Source organism: Perca fluviatilis, chromosome 24 (assembly GCF_010015445.1).
Source record: "Perca fluviatilis chromosome 24, GENO_Pfluv_1.0, whole genome shotgun sequence".
Classification (NCBI taxonomy): Eukaryota; Metazoa; Chordata; class Actinopteri; order Perciformes; family Percidae; genus Perca; species Perca fluviatilis.
In genome coordinates, this window is record NC_053135.1 from 3742265 (window position 1) to 3761097 (window position 18833).

The following is an 18833-nucleotide window of genomic DNA, read 5'->3' on the forward strand; positions in this document are numbered from 1 at the left end:
TGGGTGCGCTCATCGGGAAGTAGGGGAGCTGTCAGCGGGGGAAAACGAAAAGGCGACGCATGATATCCTCTCACTAATTAACCCTTCTGAAGGCGGTGTGTGTGCGGTGAGGGGGTGAGCTGTTTATAGTAATATAATGAACTTCAGAAAGAAAAACAGCTACAGTGTGAAGAATTGAGAAGAATATGAGAAGAATTATGAACTTTTGAACTCTGAACAAGACTGCGGGGTGCACGCGTTTCTTGCTAGGTTGCTGATTTGACTGCCTAAATGTATTTCATTTTCAAACAAGGATCTGATAGCACTAATGGAAATGCCAAGAATGGAGGAGTTGGCGTCGTTATATCAGGTCACCAGGTGTAAGTAACGGTATTTCTCATTTTGCCCAAGGGCAAGTTACACATCTGGGGATGTTACACATCTAGATACTTGAACATTTCCAACTATTGCAACAAATAATAATTAAGCGCTGACGTTGACTCACTGAACACTGTGCTGGAAACTAATGTTGTAATGTTGAATTCAGTAGAATTTGTTGAATACAATTTTAGTGAAAGCTGAAGTGGGTATACCCCAAAATAAAAAAAAACATATAGAGATTTTTTTTTTACCTGTAGTTCTATTTATCAATGTAGATTGTTTTGTTGTGAATTGCCCAATGTTGGAGATATCACCCATACAGATGTCTGCCTTCTCTCCGATATAATGGAACTAGATTGCACTTAGCTTGTCGCACTGCCACTAGATGCATGCTTCCTTCTGCGTAGCGATATGGTTGGCGGGTGTAGTTCGGTAGTAAGAAAATAGTTCCTACATTAAACTGCTCACAGCCAGTACTGTGGATTATCTTGAAAATGGGACATGCTTTCTGAAAAGAGCCATTGCACTCGAGTTTTTCAAATGTACTTTTTGGCACTTTGAGCACCACAAGCGAGTGCTAACTAGTATAATTATATGGAAGAGAAGGCAGACATCTCTACAGCTGATATTTCCAACACTGGGCAATTCATCTAGATTGATAAATAGCACTACATGTTAGAGGAAAAAAAATTCTTTTTGATTTCAGGTTGAACTGTCTCTTAAAATGTACAGTCTTGTGCACACCTACAGTTCAGCCACACAGGTGTTTCCACTTAAGTTGCCTGATTAGACCTCTGCTCAGTACAGTGTGCAGCCTAATTAGCAGGAATAACTGGAAACACCTGCGTGAGTGTGCAGGACCGTTAAACACCGATCAGAGAATAAAACACACTCACACTCAATATCCAGGAACATGCTCTTCTGATGACCACCGATCCTGCTCAGCGCTTCGCAGTCAAATCGGCCCAAATCTGTGAGCCTCACACCGCTGATGGTCAACACCGATTTTCCGTGACGACCGCGGACTTCGAAGCGTCCGTCCTGACTCTGAAGAAACAAACATACACAACGTATTGTTATGTTCTTCTGTTACGCTATCGAGCAAGAGAAGGTCAGACATTCTAGCTGTGAGGTTAATTTGTAGGAGTCTTGAGTGATAAAGAATTGGCATTTACATCCCTATAATTTTCACAGTCATTGCCCTTAATAAGTGGTTTGATGTGTGAAATTCTGATTGACCCAAACAGACAGACCTTGCATGCTGAAAGAGGAGGGAAAGATTATAGTTATTATGTATAATAAGGCAATTTATTTGTGATGCTATCTTTAAAGATTGTGTAAAGCGGGATTGCGATATGAAGAGGGGAACACAAACGCCAAGGATCAAAAAAAGGCCGACCCTGTTGCCAAGTAATTTATAGAAAGTTCCTCATCCAACTTGGTACGACTGAATGTCAGTCTCCTTGATCCATTCTGACCCCTCCCCACCCCCCCACACCCCTTGCAGGCAATCGTCACTTGTCACACAGAGTCGGGGTTAATGCAAAAAAACTTCGATTAATTACAAGGTCATTACATCTGTATGAAGACAGATGGTATCAATTTGAAGCAACGGGTCAATTACAGCAGACGAGGCTATCATTCCAGTAATCGACATTCACTCGTAATGAGAAAAAACACCCCAGGAGCATCCTTGTTGCAGACACCATACGCCTGCAGCCTCCAGCCTGTTACCTAACAGATAACCTTTGTCACCCCGAAGAAACTACTTTTCAGAGGTCCTGCCCATGATACATTTAAGAGCTGCAGCAGGGTTTGTGTTTTGATTGGATACACTGGGAACAATAATTTCAAACAGCCACTTGCTGCCTTTTATCTTGAAATACTCCACTCACATTTTTGTTATTTTTAGTTCCATTTTTTAAATATTTTTTTCCTTGTCGCCCAGAGTAGCCTTTGCAACCCAAAAAAAAAAGTCCGATATCAGTGTTTTTTTTTTTTTTTTTAAATAAATCAGATGATAAATATGATAACACAGGCTACACAAGCTACACAAGTGCAATGGAGAAGTTGCTTTGACATTCTCTTTTTGCAGACGAGGCACCACCATGAATAGGAAACACAGTTTTAGTTCTTCTTATTATTCATAGAGTCTGAGAGTGCCGTGGGGTATTTTCAATGTAAGTACCCAGCAAACGGCACATGGCATACATTAGGGTGGCAATCTATCTGGGCTCTTGAAGAACAAAAAAATCTTCAATATCAGCGCTAGCAGCAACATGCCATGATTACACTATCACCTCTACGTAACGCTGAAATGGACTGACTATTATTATTTGAGACACAGATCCTATTACGAGGGGACTGCTGGTGACACGATCAGGAAATGACTTGAGGGGTGGACACACTGCACACAAGCTTCGTGGCTATACACCAATAAACGTACAAAAGGTACGCGTACAATTTTTTTCATGATCAGGACTTTTTGATGACTGAAAACATCCATCTGACTTGCATTTCGCACATTGTTGCCTTCTACTGTAAATAGTCAATTAAGTCAACTTGGATAAACAGCTTTAATAGAGTAAAAATAGAAGTGATTTAGCTCAAGGCCTGAGAGTTAATGTAGGATTACAATCAAATTAGTATTGTGAGTTTGTTCCGAATAAAGGAATTACAACTAAAATAACAAAACACAAAAGGCTGAGAGTCAAATCAGGCTCTCAGTAAGCCAATTTAGCACAGGGATACCCCCACAATGCTTTGGGGCATTTTGTTGTCGCTACAGCTGTAATCAGCAAGATACTTGTTTGCGTGTTTCTCTTGTATTTTACTGTATATACAGGATACACAACATAGTGCTGCAGGAAATCTATGACTTTTTTTTGCCAGGAAAGAAGAGCGTTAGATTAGCTTAGCATAAAGACTGGAAACAGAGGGAAACTGCTAGCCTGTCTCCATCCAGAGGTCACAAAATCCGCCTACCAGCCTATCTAAACCTCACTAATTAACACGTTATATCTTCTTTGTTGATTCTTGTTGTGACTGTGAGGTTGCCAGGCAACAAGCAAAGACTCAAGAAAAGTCCCTGCTCCCCGCTCCCACTGAGGGAACTTTTTTAATGACTACTGAGTTATATTACATATATAGCAATACAATATATTGCCAAGCAGGTGCCCTTCTTCTACTTTCTAACCTCCTGAGGATAGTGTCTTTACATTTTGCATGTTTCTGTGTGTTGTGCGTTGTCATCTACTTATGCACCTTTGCATATTTATAAGTAAGTCTGTGGAAGTGTGTGCACATTCTCCACACCTCCACTATAGATTTCCCCGGGAAATCAATGCACATCCAGCCCCTTATAATGCTCTCCTGCCACCCCTGCCTCTGCTAATACTCATTATGTGTCTAAGCCTCATAAGCCTCGGCCATGAGGCCCCCTCTCCTGAATCACGCTCTCTTTATGTTGTCGCTTGTGGACTGCTTCGGCATTATCCTGTTTAGAATGGCTTATCTTTGCTCTTATCGTTTGCAATACTATCAGCCAATGAGTTGAAGCAGCTTTTAAAGGCTCGGTTCTGGTCTCTTTGTGCTGCCACTGCACACCGGTCAATAGGATTGGGAGAGTGTGTGTTGAATAGGAATGCTGAGAAACAGGGGGATGATAGGAGGAGGAGAAAGAGAGGAAATCTTCCAGGAGGGAGCTTCTGAGTCAGGAAATTACTCGCAGCCCCTCCTCCCCCTCTGCCAACTGACAGGGTCTGTCTAGAGACGAAATCGGCCCCTAAAGCGCAGCCTGTTTGATATGCAGCTCAGTCCAATGACAAGGCGAGCGGCCAAACGTGAACACAACAGCGAGTTACATGCACACCCGTGGACACCCAAAGGCATGTTCCTGCAACTGCATGTCCCCTCACACATACATAGTGTAAACGCATGAGCAGGAAGCACAGAGGAAATGTGGAAGTTGAGGGAATAAAGGGAACTGGAGGAGATGAAAGGACAAGCAGGAAGGCAAAAGGAGGGCAGGAGTATATGAAATCCTATCCCTATCTCATCCATACGAAACGGTTTACAGCGAACATGTGAAGCTAAATCTCGAAGGCAATCTCTCGAGTAGGATTCTGCAGACTGCTCCTGTGTTATTTCAGTGCAAATCCTGGAGAATTTTCAGATATTAAAAATGTCAGCCTTAAATGTCAGCGAGGCTGGAAACTCACTGTAGTCTAACTATGGCGAGCATTGCTTATTCAAACAGTTTGGCGTTGGGACTGTTTTATATTTGCACCACAGTGATTACCGCAATACCTCATCCTCACGACAACGACAAAATGACATTTAATAATGGCTTTCTCGTTCAAGGAAATGGGGGCCAAGGGTACACAGCAAAACCTCGGCTAAACATTACTATTATCTATTTTCGACTGAATTCTGCGGTGCAGAATGCCACGTTTGTGACCAGGTGTCAAATGGAAAAACAATCAACAATAAGCTCAGTAGGTGTGAGAGTCTGCTTTTATTTCAAGGTTTAATTGCAAAACCTCTTCAGAGAAGAGCTCAAATCAACACAAATACACCTCTGAGTCTTTTTGAATAGCTGAGGGAAAGGTTAAAAAGTTATTCAAAAGTTCAAGTCTGTTGAATCACACACGGTACGTCAATCTGTGTCGCTGAAGCAGACAGCTCTTCGGCTTTGCATGAATAGAAGGAAAGAATGAACAGGAAGCTAAAGTGCATTTACTAACGTAGCTCATAAGCGAAACAATACCACCGGAGTGAAACAATAGCCCGGCTGATATCCTACCTCGGGCTCTTGATTAAATTCCAGAAACTGTATCCCATTATGTTCTCTTACCGAGGGTCAAGGTGTTAGTTGGCAAAGAATGAGAAGAATGGAAGCAACATTATGCAGTGAGTAAAACTAAGCCCTTTGAAGCTTAATGTCTTTCAACAAGTGAGGAGCGTGTGCAGACTGGATATGCATATTGGAGAGCACATAGAGAGAGGAACGTCCTGCCTTAAACCTAAATGACTGCGGCCATCCATCATGCCTCGTGCTGTTCAAGCCGTGTTTGTCTTTGCGTATGTTTAGGTGTGTTGGTTTGCACTATGCATTCCCGTAATTGCATTTGCTGTGGGAAGAGAAGCACTTACTCTCATTTTCGGCTGTGATTTATCAACCCGAGCGATTCGAGCCAATGCACATATTCATTTATCTCTGCGGTGACCTTTTTCCCGAGCAAAAGAATGGCTGCCATCTTTGTTTTTGTGTGTGTGTGTTTTTTTTTCTCTCTCCTTTCTGTGAAAGCTTCAGTCCCCTTTCTGGGAAAGCTGTGATGGAAGTGCGTACGGTTTTGACATTGATGGCAGTTCAAGAATAATTACTTTTTCATGAGAATGCGGCTGTAGCTCATTCAATTTCTGATTTGTGAGGCTGTTGTTATGAACAAAGTGAATAATGGATACTGAAAGAAAGGAATACACAACAGCTTAGTGTCTTTTCAATTTCATAAGTTGGATCACATAAAATGTCGCCGAATCAAAAGCAGGCAGGAACCAAAGCGTAAATTGAAAGTCTTAACGTTTGCCCTGAAAACTTCAAGGTTCTTGCTTCTTCTTTGTGCTGAGAGATAATCAAAATAAATGTGCGTGCTGATTTCCCTTGAGATAATCTCAGCAAAGTTGAAAGATTTAAACACTCACTGTGAAAAACATTAACCAAGGTGAATGTGTTGTATAAGTGCAGCTTTGCTATTAGAGACTTAGAGGCGTTGTAAAACATGGGTGCACACATACATGTAGGATTTGTAGGCTTGTATATAACATGAGTTGAAAACCAATCATCGACTCTTAAATGTAACCATCAAGGGGTGTGGCTTTAGATAGGCCTTGACGCAGCACGACTTGCAATAAATGATTCTAATTGCAACATTTCATGTACTGTATGGCAGATGGGAATGATTATGTCTGCTTTTATTTTTATGAGTATATATACAAGTAATTACCTGTTAATGTTGCGTATTTCTTTTAGTACTCAACCAGACTAAGCACAACATTTCTCTCCAAATAGACATTTTAATGGTCACCATGAGAACAAAAACATCTCAGGTGTACTGTCGTATATTGCATTGGTTGCATTAGAAACCTCCATTTGAGTACTTTTTTTTCTGTGAGTCAAGGTAATTTTTCGGACACCTTTGGTTCATCAAAGCCTTTAAAAACCTAGTTAGTAAAGAAAGTCAATGACAACAGATGAAAACAGGGTTGCATTTCAAAGTCATTTGAAGTTGACATTTGGCAAATAGAAAGTTTTTTCACTGGAGAGTAATGGAGTAATATGCAACCACTCATTTCAAACTTTGTAAAAACCATTGCCATTGTATTATGAAGATAAATAAAATAGAGTTTACATACTTGCCAATATACAGGGGGTGGACAAAATGATGTTATGTAATGAATTATTGAGTGATGGGAAAGTTCATCCATCTTTTACTTCCCTAAGCCCGGCATCTTCCATTCATATATTTTCCCTCCACTGCTACCGGCTACCCCCAATCCTTCTAACCACCTTTACCAAACACTAGCAGGCCACCTGCTATCACTACTATCACAGCTAAATTGAGTGAAATGGAAGAATATGCAATACAATATGACAAGTTAATATAGAAAGCTTTGCAAAACAAACCTTGATTTGCCCAGGACAGATAATCAAACTTTAGTTTTGCTCCAAGACAATTTCTCTTCATTATATGTTTGCCTTAACTCCTTTGCTGTTGACTTCATCTTACTTAACAGATCCTAAAGCAACCGGCCAAATACTGTAAGCTCCTGATGCCAAAATGCGGCCACCAGTATCAAAGCTGGCCGACACTGAGTAATGATGGAGTGAAAATGAGGTTCTTTAAAATCGAGAGGTTGCAAGACGATCGAGAGGATAGAAAAGCAGAAACATAGTTTATTTTTCCGTACTTTCCTCGAATCTTTGTGTCTAAATAATATACAAATAAAAGACAAAAAAAATGGAAAGGAGTCATTTCACTTTAACCTGTTATCTGTTGGACTGGTGTGTTATGTCGATCCTTGAATAAATCAAAATGAATGCATGGAGTGACGAGGGGTCACAGGGAGACAAAAATGTCTTTCACGACACCATGTTAGGGCGGTGTTTTCTCAACTCCAGGGAGCTGTTGTGTTAGTGTTCTACTGGTTTGGTTTATAGTAGAATTATCTAGTAGCCTATGCTTTCAAATCAAAAGATGATTTTGAGTAAATGCCATATACATGTGCATATGCATTTTGTCAAATTTCTGTGTATTTAGAATGCATATGGTATTTAAAACTTAAGAATTGTCTCCCTCTATATCCTCTATACATTCTTTATAACTAGTACTGTACTGTATGATGCTGCACAAACCCCTGGCTGTTGAGATGACCCCCCCCACACACACACACACCCCCACACCCAGAGCCAGATGGATTTTCTGGCACTTTCTACCTTGTCTCCGTCCACGAAGGTCTGGCCGTCGCTGGCTCTCCTCCAGGAAATGTCGGGCAGAGGCTCGCCCTCGGCCACACAGGAGATCATGGCGGCGCTGCCCTCTACAGCCGTCACGTTCTTCAGCTGGGTTATGTGGGGCTGAACTGCAGGCCACAGATAAACAAAGGGAGGAGGAGAAAAAGATGTTGATAAGTGAGTAAAGAAGAATGGATTGAAAGGCAGGGGGAATAGGTGTGAGGGAGGATTGCGTAAGTAAAAGGGTGAGAGATCTAACTCATAAGGGAGGGGAGATGAAGGCTATACCACAGGGGTTTAAACACAGAGCTGATGCATGACTTTGGTACTGACAGTCTAGGCCAAGATCATTTATACACTGCAGTCGTTCTCCACAGTTTTGGCGTAGTGGGGTAGGGTGCCCTCCGGCCTATTTTGTGCAGATTCCTTGGCCTAGATGACAACACAAAAACTGACTTTGCTAAAGTTTTAAAGCACAAAACCTATCAAAAGCAGCTCTCCAATGAGCATTCCACCTTTTTGGGTTTTAAATAAATATAGATTTTTGTCTGGCAAAAATGCCTCTCTAACACCGCGTGAATTTCTTTTGACGCAGAATGAGCACCACGATAAGTGCAGCAAAGCGTGCCGTTGGGGGTGCTCCCTGCTCGCTTCCTCCTGATAAAATGCTCTGAGCAAGCCCTGAAACACCATGCATGGCAAAGCCTCAGAGCATATCACATGAATCATGGATTGCTACTTTCTCCCCATGTACGCACGCACGCACGCACGCACACACTGCACTCAAGTCCTTAACAGGGTGCTTGCAAAGTAGCGTGGCATAAAATCCAAAAGGAAAGAGTAGTGAATGGAAAATAGTGACTACTGTACTGGAGGCTTTTAACACTGCCCAGGGGGGATTGGAGTGTTTGGCAATTTCACATGGCTTCAACCTTGGGGTGGAGGAGCCATATCTAGGGATTTTGGGAGCTTATCAAAAACATGGGGTCACACAAACATGCCAGCGTGCACACACACACACACACACACACACACACACACACACACACACACACACACACACACACACACACACACACACACACACACACACACACACACACACACACACACACACACCCCTATTCCTGTATGGATAGATCAATATTCTAAGGATAGAGTCTTACCTAACCACTTCATACAAAGCTGTGTTAGTTTACCAACTCTAATCTTACAGGATAATTCTGGTTTGTTGTAACATGTCTCATTTTAGTTATTTTGGCCATTATTTCTATCAGTTTTTTTATATATATATATATATATATATATATATATATATATATATATATATATATATATATATATATTTTTTTTTGCCAGACACAGTTTCATTATGCTATTACATCTATAACCTTGGACTCTTGGATGCTATTAGATTGAAGGGACTTTGTCCTGTCCAGCTAACGTTACCTGGGATAGCGTCACAGATGCCAAACACATGAGTGAGTGAATCCTTAATCTGAAAGCTTTTTAAAGTGAAAACATACTGTTCAAAGTATTTAACCGTAGCAGTCAAAGAGGATGATGTTAAAAAAAACCTATTTCGAGATGTCTTATAATATTTTGACCACTCTATTTACATACATGAGAGGGACAACATATTAGAAACATCTCTTAGAGATGCGATGGAAGTAATTTAGAAAATATTTCTACAAAAGGAAAGCCAAAAGTTAATTTTCTGACTGTAAAACTTTGAATAATGGCCAATATATCATTTATTCAAGTCTAAAACATATTCAAGCCTAAAACAATCCAGTGTGAGTTGAGCTCTAATGAACATGACTGGATGATATGTCTGTAAACTGTGATGGATGTTAAAAACGTCACTAGTAATACTGTTACCCGTCATTTTCTCTCCCAAGCATGTTTGGATAACCTAGTGGTTTTTTGAAAGCCCTAATTGTCTGAATGTTTGACTACTGGTTCCTCTTTCCATGTGGGACATTGTTTTAGCGATAGGTCTGCCTTCTGAGATCTTAGCAATTAACTTGGCGGGCACAATGTCATCATTTCCAAAAGGAATGAAGGATAAGACCACACAAAAACAAATGTGAATTATTCTTTAGCAACACACGTCTCCAACCAAAACAATCAGCCTAATTAGTTATTTAGTCTACAATTGAGTCCTAAAATCTGGTTTTCCAAAAACAAGTCAAACTGATTTTAGGAATCTAAGAACGGATAATTTCACTTGTTTACAAAACAAACCAGCTTTATTAAAAAAATCGTGATAATGGTGCAGCAATCTGCCTGATTCTGTTTTGTGTGAAGACAAAAGGAAGGCGCAGTGGGAACAACTGAACCCATTGGCAGAAGTTATGCTTGTTGTAAGAAAAATAAGCCTCCTAATGAGAGTGGAGGACGTGTTAAGATGATTTTCTGCAGAGGCATAGACGTGAGGAGCACTTTAGATGATCGTCCATTTCTATTAAACCTCGCGACGACGGCTTCTTGTGTTAGAAATAAACACAAATACACATGCAAAGCCGACCCCTCCCACCCCCCCACCCCACACACAAACACAGATAAAACTCTTCATAGCACTGAGACCAGTCTGAACCAGTTCTTCATCCCCACCTTATCAGCAGCCGTTTTGCCCCAGGTGCCCTTCATCATGCAAATATTAAATGAAAACGGTCTCATTTATCAAGCATGCTGCAAAACTCCACTCTGCAGAGAGACCATTATTAATAACGCATTATCTACAACATTTCAACTCTAAATGGGAAAGAATTGAGCAGCGTTTGTGTGCTAAAAGATAAAAATCCAGAATGAATTTCACCTTCCAGGTTCAGGGTGTGGGGAGTTGATTCTTTTTAGTTTGATGCATACTTTTAAATGAAGTTCCTCTTATTAAAAACAAGAGTATTTTACTCTAGCATTTGTTAATAACTATAATCACACTTGATTAAAAATAATTATATATATTAGACTAATTAAACTTGCAAATGTTGTCAGTGCTGCATAAAAATCAGGCTTAATTTTGCCCTCACCCTGTGAAAAAGCCAATTACTAGTGTCAATGTTACAGCAGAATGTGACATATTGACAAATGATGGCGCTTTAAGAGACTAGAAATATATATAAATACAGTTTTGCTACAGTTTGACTCATTGTTGGCTTATAAGAGACTAACAAAGAGCAGAAGTGATGCTGACATTAATATTTCTTGCCGTTTATGGACCATTAATGCAGGAAAAAAGGCCTACAATTCTTAAGTTGCTGCTTTCTTCTGAGCCAAAGAGCATTTTCAAACCCCCCTTAAAGCACCATTTGACTTTACATACAGCTCTTATTCTACATACTGACAGGTAACAGAAAACTCAACATGGTCCTGACTGTATCTGATAACGATAATGTGTGCATTTGTTGTTTCAGATCCACAAAACAAATGTTATCATAGATTCTCTCCTTTAATCCCTAATGCCTCTACAAAGCGGGTTTTAACAGAAAAAAAACACTATTATATATGTCATAACTCTACGCTTTGCAGTTTATTGCAGTTATTATTTTGTTATGTTGTTATCTTGTCTTGTTTTGTTCACATTTTCCATAAAGAACAGAGAACAGTGTATTATGTGCTCCTCGTCAACAAAAAGAAAACATTTAAAGAGAACAATGCCACTCAATGTTCAGCCAACTTGTTTAATTATGAAGCACCCATTATAGAAGGTGTTGTATTTCACAGGCAACCTACAACAGATCAACAAGATGCAAGCTGAGGCCGACTGCAGAGAGATATGTGTGTCTTTACTCCTGTGATGCATTCCTCCCAGTATGGCTGCTGAGAGTTTAAATAGAAACACCTTGCTCTTTTACCAAAAACCTGTCGGGCATTTACTGTTGATGCTTCCCATAGCTGAAAAGTTATTGGCTCTCGACCTACGTTGTGGAATGTTGTCTACAGTTAGTTTTCTGTGGAAATCATGTAAAAGACACCAACAAACAAATAACTTGCCAATAAATGCAATGCAGCTATTTCTTAACGGCATAAGATGGTGGATATCTTTAAACTAGAGCCTCAAAAAGCAAGACATACTCCCTGAAGACTGATAGTAGCTGGAACGCTTCTGGCATTTACAGCTTAAGGGCTGCGACACCGCCTCTAAACAGCACACTGTGGTGATACCGGGCCCCCAGAAGTCAAAGTGTCCATCCATCCATCTTCGTCCGCTTATCCGGTGTCGGGTCGCGGGGAGAGCAGCTCCAGCAGGGGACCCCAAACTTCCCTTTCCCGAGCAACATTAACCAGCTCCGACTGGGGGATCCCGAGGCGTTCCCAGGCCAGGTTGGAGATATAATCCCTCCACCTAGTCCTGGGTCCAGGCCTCCTCCCAGCTGGACGTGCCTGGAACACCTCCCTAGGGAGGCGCCCAGGGGGCATCCTTACCAGATGCCCGAACCACCTCAACTGGCTCCTTTCGACGCAAAGGAGCAGCGGCTCTACTCCGAGCTCCTCACGGATGACTGAGCTTCTCACCCTATCTCTAAGGGAGACGCCAGCCACCCTCCTGAGGAAACCCATTTCGGCCGCTTGTACCCTGGATCTCGTTCTTTCGGTCATGACCCAGCCTTCATGACCATAGGTGAGGGTAGGAACGAAAACTGACCGGTAGATCGAGAGCTTTGCCTTCTGGCTCAGCTCTCTTTTCGTTACAACGGTGCGATAGATGGAATGTAATACCGCACCCGCTGCGCCGATTCTCCGACCAATCTCCCGCTCCATTGTCCCCTCACTCGCGAACAAAACCCCAAGGTACTTGAACTCCTTCACTTGGGGTAAGGACTCATTCCCTACCTGGAGAAGGCATTCCATCGGTTTCCTGCTGAGAACCATGGCCTCCGATTTAGAGGTGCTGATCCTCATCCCAACCGCTTCACACTCGGCTGCGAACCGATCCAGTGAGTGCTGAAGGTCGCAGGCCGATGATGCCATCAGGACCACATCATCTGCAAAAAGCAGCGATGAGATCCCCAGCCCACCGAACTGCAACCCCTCCCCACCCGACTACGATATCCTGTCCATAAATATTACAAACAGGATTGGTGACAAAGCGCAGCCCGGCGGGAGGCCAACCCTCACCTGAAACGAGTCCGACTTACTGCCGAGAACCCGGACACAGCTCGCCGCCTTTGGTCGTATAGAGATTGGATGGCCCTGAGTAGAGACCCCCCTCACCCCATACTCCCGCAGCACCTCCCACAGTATCTCCGGGGGACCCGGTCATACGCCTTCTCCAAATCCACAAAACACATGTAGACCGGTTGGGCATACTCCCAGGGCCCTCCAGGATCCTTGCGAGAGTGAAGAGCTGGCCCGTTGTTCCACGACCAGGACGGAATCCGGCGCATTGTTCCTCCTCAACCTGAGGTTCGACTATCGGCGGAACCTTCCTTTCCAGCACCTTGGAGTAGACTTTACCAGGGAGGCTGAGAAGTGTGATACCCCTGTAATTGGCACACACCCTCTGGTCCCCCTTTTAAAAGGGCAACCACCACCCCAGTCTGCCACTCCTTTGGCACTGTTCCAGACTTCCACGCAATGTTGAAGAGACGTGTCAACCAGGACAGCCCCTCCACACCCAGAGCCTTGAGCATTTCTGGACGGATCTCATCAATCCCCCGGGGCTTTGCCACTGTGGAGTTGTTTGACTACATCGGTGACTTCCGCCCGGGAAATCGACGACAATCCCCGTCATCCTCCAGCTCTGCCTCTAACATAGAGGGTGATTAGTCGGATTCAGGAGTTCCTCAAAATGCTCCTTCCACCGCCCTATTACCTCCTCATTTGAGGTCAACAGTGTCCCATCCTTACTGTACACAGCTTGGATGGTTCCCTCGCCTCCTCCTGAGGTGGCGAACAGTTTTCCAGAAGCACTTTGGTGCCGACCGAAATTCCTTCTCCATGTCTTCTCAAACTTCTCCCACACCCGCTGCTTTGCCTCTTTCACGGCAGAGGCTGCAGCCCTTCGGGCCCTTCGGTACCCTGCAACTGCCTCCGGAGTCCTCTGGGATAACATATCCCGGAAAGACTCCTTCTTCAGTCGGACGGCTTCCCTGACCACCGGTGTCCACCAAGGTGTTCGTGGGTTACCGCCCCTTGAGGCACCTAAGACCCTAAGGCCGCAGCTTCAGCAATGGAAACTTTGAACATTGTCCACTCGGGTTCAATGCCCCCAGCCAAAGTCAAAGTGTACAAATGTGAAATAGGATGAATCGGCTTCAAGCTATTAATTGCCACAATAATCTTTTGTTTGTGGCAACACATGTAGAAACCCACCTGCTATAGTGCATATCCAGCAGCTGATGCAACTTTGTAGACTCAAAACTTTCCAAAAGAAATACATTTTCCAATCTCAATACCTTTGCTCATATTATCACCTATAATCATGCAATAATACAGACAGGAGGCATTTATTGCATCCTCTATCCAAGCTTGTTGGGTTTGGGATCATAAAATCTAATCTTTAACAATATATTAGCAGTGAATTCATTTTGTGGCCGCCAGGATAGCTCAGTTGGTAAAGCGGGCGCCCATATATAGAGGTTCACTCCTCGAAGTATGACTCTAACCTGCGGCCCTTGGCTGCATGTCATTCTCCCTCACTCTCCCCTTTCATTTCTTCAACTATCCTGTCAATAAAGGCCTAAAATGCCCCAAAAATAGTCTTTAAAAAAAAAAAAATAATAATTAATTTCATATAATAAGTCTAATGCCTGTAGCGCAAAATGTCTAAGTATCTTTTGTTGTGAAATGTGAGCTAAACTAGAACCATCATGGAGGAAAGTCAAAGCTTCTTTGTGAATATAGAAAAACAAAAAAGCAGGTGGAAAACATGGCTGACATTAAATATGAAGCACTGCGTGAAGAACACATACACACCTGCACACCTGCACGCACACACACACCTGCACACACACACACACACACACACACCTGCACACACACACACACACACACACACACACACACACACACACACACACACACACACACACACACACACACACACACACTCTGTCTTAACTTAAATGTCATGTTCTCCTCCCGCCTGTGCTGTCAAGGGTAATAAAACTAACTTACAACTGTGCTTCCGCCGCACGGCGAAAAAGCACAGCTCCTCCCTCCCCCTTAACTTCATTTAAATGTGCATTTTGAAGAACAAGCGCTTCTCACATTTTGAAAGGATGTTGATGACTAGAGCACAAATCCCCATACATTTTCATGAGGGGAATCTGCACAATCAGAGTGATCTGTGAGGAAATAGCCGGCAGGTTTATGAAAATATAAATTGAAATATTTTTTTTATTAGGAGTGCAGGAAATGAAATATGAAGCAATAAATGAAATATTTCCTTTCAGTGGAGATATATCATATTGATGCAGTTGTTATTGGCGTGGGCTGAGGGCAACAGTTTTTATGAAATGGAAAAGTGGAGGTCCTTACTATAAAGCTTTATTGATCAACATAAAACAGCATTCACCGCCTTGATGCCATTATACTTAAAAGCTTTAGAGAAGCACAAAATGACAGATCATGTTAAAAAATGAAAACAAACATCTTAAATGATATGAAGAGTTTGTGTTATGTTATCAAAGTTTAAGATTAAAAGGTTAGTTCAGCCAAATTAGAAATAATCATGAGTGGTATCGTGATGGTGAATGTAATTTGGAACTACTCATATCAAAGAAATAGACGCAGGCGCTACATGGTAGGTGTATAAAGCCACGGTAATTGGCAACGTTAAAACACTTGATTATCCCTCCTGTTATCCTCATGTCAAATTTGACCCCCTTTTTTAAAAGTTTCTTCATCTGAAATTTGGGTTTCTTTGAACCAAATTGCACAAAAATAACATGCATGCTTCCTTACCCCTATCCACAAGTAAAATTAAGGATCAGATCACTACTTTCATAGAATGCCGGGTGTTTTATTCAATTTTTAAGCATTTGACTAAACTTTGAAAGACTATGAAGACTTTGAAAGTTGATTATCCATCAACATACGTTCCTCTGATCTTAAGTGTTATAGTCTAGTTTAAATAATATCATCATAATTTCTTTTATTAACTATAAATGACCATGAATTCCAAGTAAGTAACGATAATAAGTAATAAGTGTAAAACTAGAAGTGAAAAAAAGCAACAAACGTAAAAAAAAAAAGGTTAAACCAATTTGTTTGTGACATTATAATACATTTGCTGTCACTTGTAGGTTTTCTTTTCTCAAATAGTTACACTGTACAGTAACTATATCTCGAATACAACTCGAATACAACTATAAGATTAAAGTCACAAATATAGAAATGGTTCTGCTTCTGTGATAGAAAAAGACGACAGTCTGCTAAAAGGTTTAACGTCATGCATGCTTACGTTATGTCAAACATACTAAGTGGGGATTCAAACTGAAAGCAGGAACAGAGAAATGTGTTCATCAGCCTGCAAAACACCACACGGTGTTCTATAAAACCTCAGAGAACCAAGTGGGTTTTCCTCTTAAAATAGATCCCAGATGAATGACAAGTAACCAGTGTCTGTCAACATGCTTACCAAAGACTTTGAGGAAAATCTCCCTTTCCTGAGACCCTGCCTTGTTGGTGGCCTTGCAGGTGTAGGTGCCCCCGTCACCCTGGCGGATGTTGCGGATGGTTAACATGCTCCGCCCGCCTTCCAGCCTGGTGATAATGTACTGCTCGGATGGCTCCAGCTGCTGCCCTTTCCTGCACAGGCAAAAAGCAGAGGTACACACTGCTGATGAGTGAAGACCGGAAAATATGGCAACCCGCTCACACCTGACCGTGACCTGCGTTCACACTGCAGCACACGTTTGATATTACAGATGTATAATCTTAGCACTTTGGGTGTCAACTGATCCCATAAAAGAGAGGCTAAGTGCAGACAGCTTGACTTTGAAGCTATTTCTATCTATAGCACATAAGACGGAATAGACGGAATTTTTTATAGAAACCCTTTCAAGCGTGATAGAAGTATTGTTTCTGATAGACATATCTTTCTATAATTGAAAGTTCAATGAATCATTTGCAGCATGTCATCAGAAATCTCCGCACGCTACGACTTCTCAAACTCGGCCATGCAGAAAAATACCATCTTCATATCCTCAGTCAAGAGTCTCGTCGGAGCTCACTTGTGTTGTTGTGTACATTTGGTTATGGACTGCAGGGCTCACTAAATGACTCCGGTGTGGTGTGGAATACAGTGCTGACTTAATGTCTTTTTCTTATTGGACTCTGTTGGGAAATTAGTCAGGAAAATAGCCAACAGCTAAATTGATCTGTGTCTATATTTAAGCTTCATGGCAGAAACATAATGGTCTGAAGCAGGTTCGCAGCCTCCCCCGCTTGTTTACTTACTGCAGCTTAACCAGCCGTGTAATCTATAAGGTTAAAGGGATCGCTACTTTTGGCAGAATTTGACTTTCACCCCATTCTTACACAGATTTAGACAAATGTTTGTTTTTTATGCCATTTTCATGCAGGCTAAAATAATGAGATTAGCTCACTGACTAGATGTCTATCAGATCAGCAAAGACTTCCAAAAATAAGGGAAATGCACCTTTAAAATCCTCGAAAGATGGTGGATAGGTAACAAACAAGTAAAGTCCCTGATTTCTTGAAAGTATTATTTACCTGCACCCACAGCCATGTATGCCAAATATGAATTGGTTCATTTTCTTAAAGCTGCACTGATCAATATTAGTATTTTAACAATGGCCGAATGATTATGTGCCATGTGAAAAGGGTCACTTGTAGTTTCACATCAACAGAGAATGATCACCCGCCTCTACAGTTCACCTCGGCTTTAGTAACTTTAAAGTTTTGGTTCAGTCTCTCCGCTTTTATTAACTATGTCAGCACCCCTTGTCAGCGAAATCGCTCTCTGATAAATAAATCCACTTGTCTGTCTGCCATAGCACCAGATGGCAGACAGACATAGAGCCTCCAAAGAGACATATTTTAGCTTCCAAAGAGACATATTATTCCCAGGAAGTGGCCAAAACAGTTGCTGTCCTCTTAAGGTAGAGGCAGAGGTTAAAGAAGACTTCTCAGTATGATCCAGTGGAAACAGAGAGTTGATAGTGTAAAGGTCAGAGATGCAGCCTTGTGTTGTGGCTGGAAGATAAGTGGTTAGAAGTTAGATTCACCGGATCAGCTCAGAAAATCAAGATAGGCAAAATTAATAAGTAATGTTATTAACAACTACAACAATCTATGTATCCTTGAGCGCGGTAAGTAACCTCCAGCTGCTTCAATGACCAGTGGGATTGTGTGTGTGTGTGTGTGTGTGTGTGTGTGTGTGTGTGTGTATTTGTGTGAATGTGAAGGAGGGCCGAGTATGCGAGAGATTCTTAAAAATAAAAGCATTATGGCTTGGGATAAAAGAAGAAGAAAAAGGGAGCTACAGCTTTACAGCATCAGTTGGTATTTATTTTTAATCCACTCAAATGCTACTTTAACCCTGAAATATGAAGGGCAGGTGTAAAAAACACAGTTATTTTTACCTGTTCATTCAATATGGATCATAATGCCCTCAATCTGAAACTGGCACACTGTTTTTGTAACCTCATAAGCTACTGTGTAAATTGAATTCAAAAGCTTAGAAGCACAGAGCTTGGAATAATGCATACCTCTAAATATATTTAGAGACTCCTCTATATGGTCTCAGACCGTATAGCCTGCTGTATGAATAAAAAATAAAAACAATCTTATTATGTTGGGGGGGGATTTCAAATGTGCAGATTTCTAGACTCAACTTCACACGCAGCAATGCAGTGCAGCGAGGCCTGGGCCCGATCCTCACTGTACTGTAGAGAAAACGGGAGGGAGGATAATTGAAATTCGACGGAGGAAACACCAAAGCCAAGTAATAATAACACTGGCGAGCCAAAGAGGAAATGAAGAGAGG

The 18833-nt window shown here is 41.8% G+C and overlaps 1 protein-coding gene across 6 annotated transcripts in view; it reads right to left on the minus strand.

Annotated features, from left to right (window-relative positions):
- Positions 1-18833, minus strand: part of LOC120554444 (neural cell adhesion molecule 2-like) — a 395781-nt gene that overhangs the window by 39641 nt on the left and 337307 nt on the right. For all 6 annotated transcript variants that reach the window (XM_039793325.1, XM_039793328.1, XM_039793327.1 and 3 more), the window contains 3 exons: positions 16461-16630; positions 7856-8001; positions 1257-1407 (listed from right to left, as the gene is read on the minus strand). In XM_039793325.1, coding sequence (XP_039649259.1) covers positions 1257-1407; positions 7856-8001; positions 16461-16630 — 467 coding nt within the window. The remainder of the gene's footprint in view (positions 1-1256; positions 1408-7855; positions 8002-16460; positions 16631-18833) is intronic.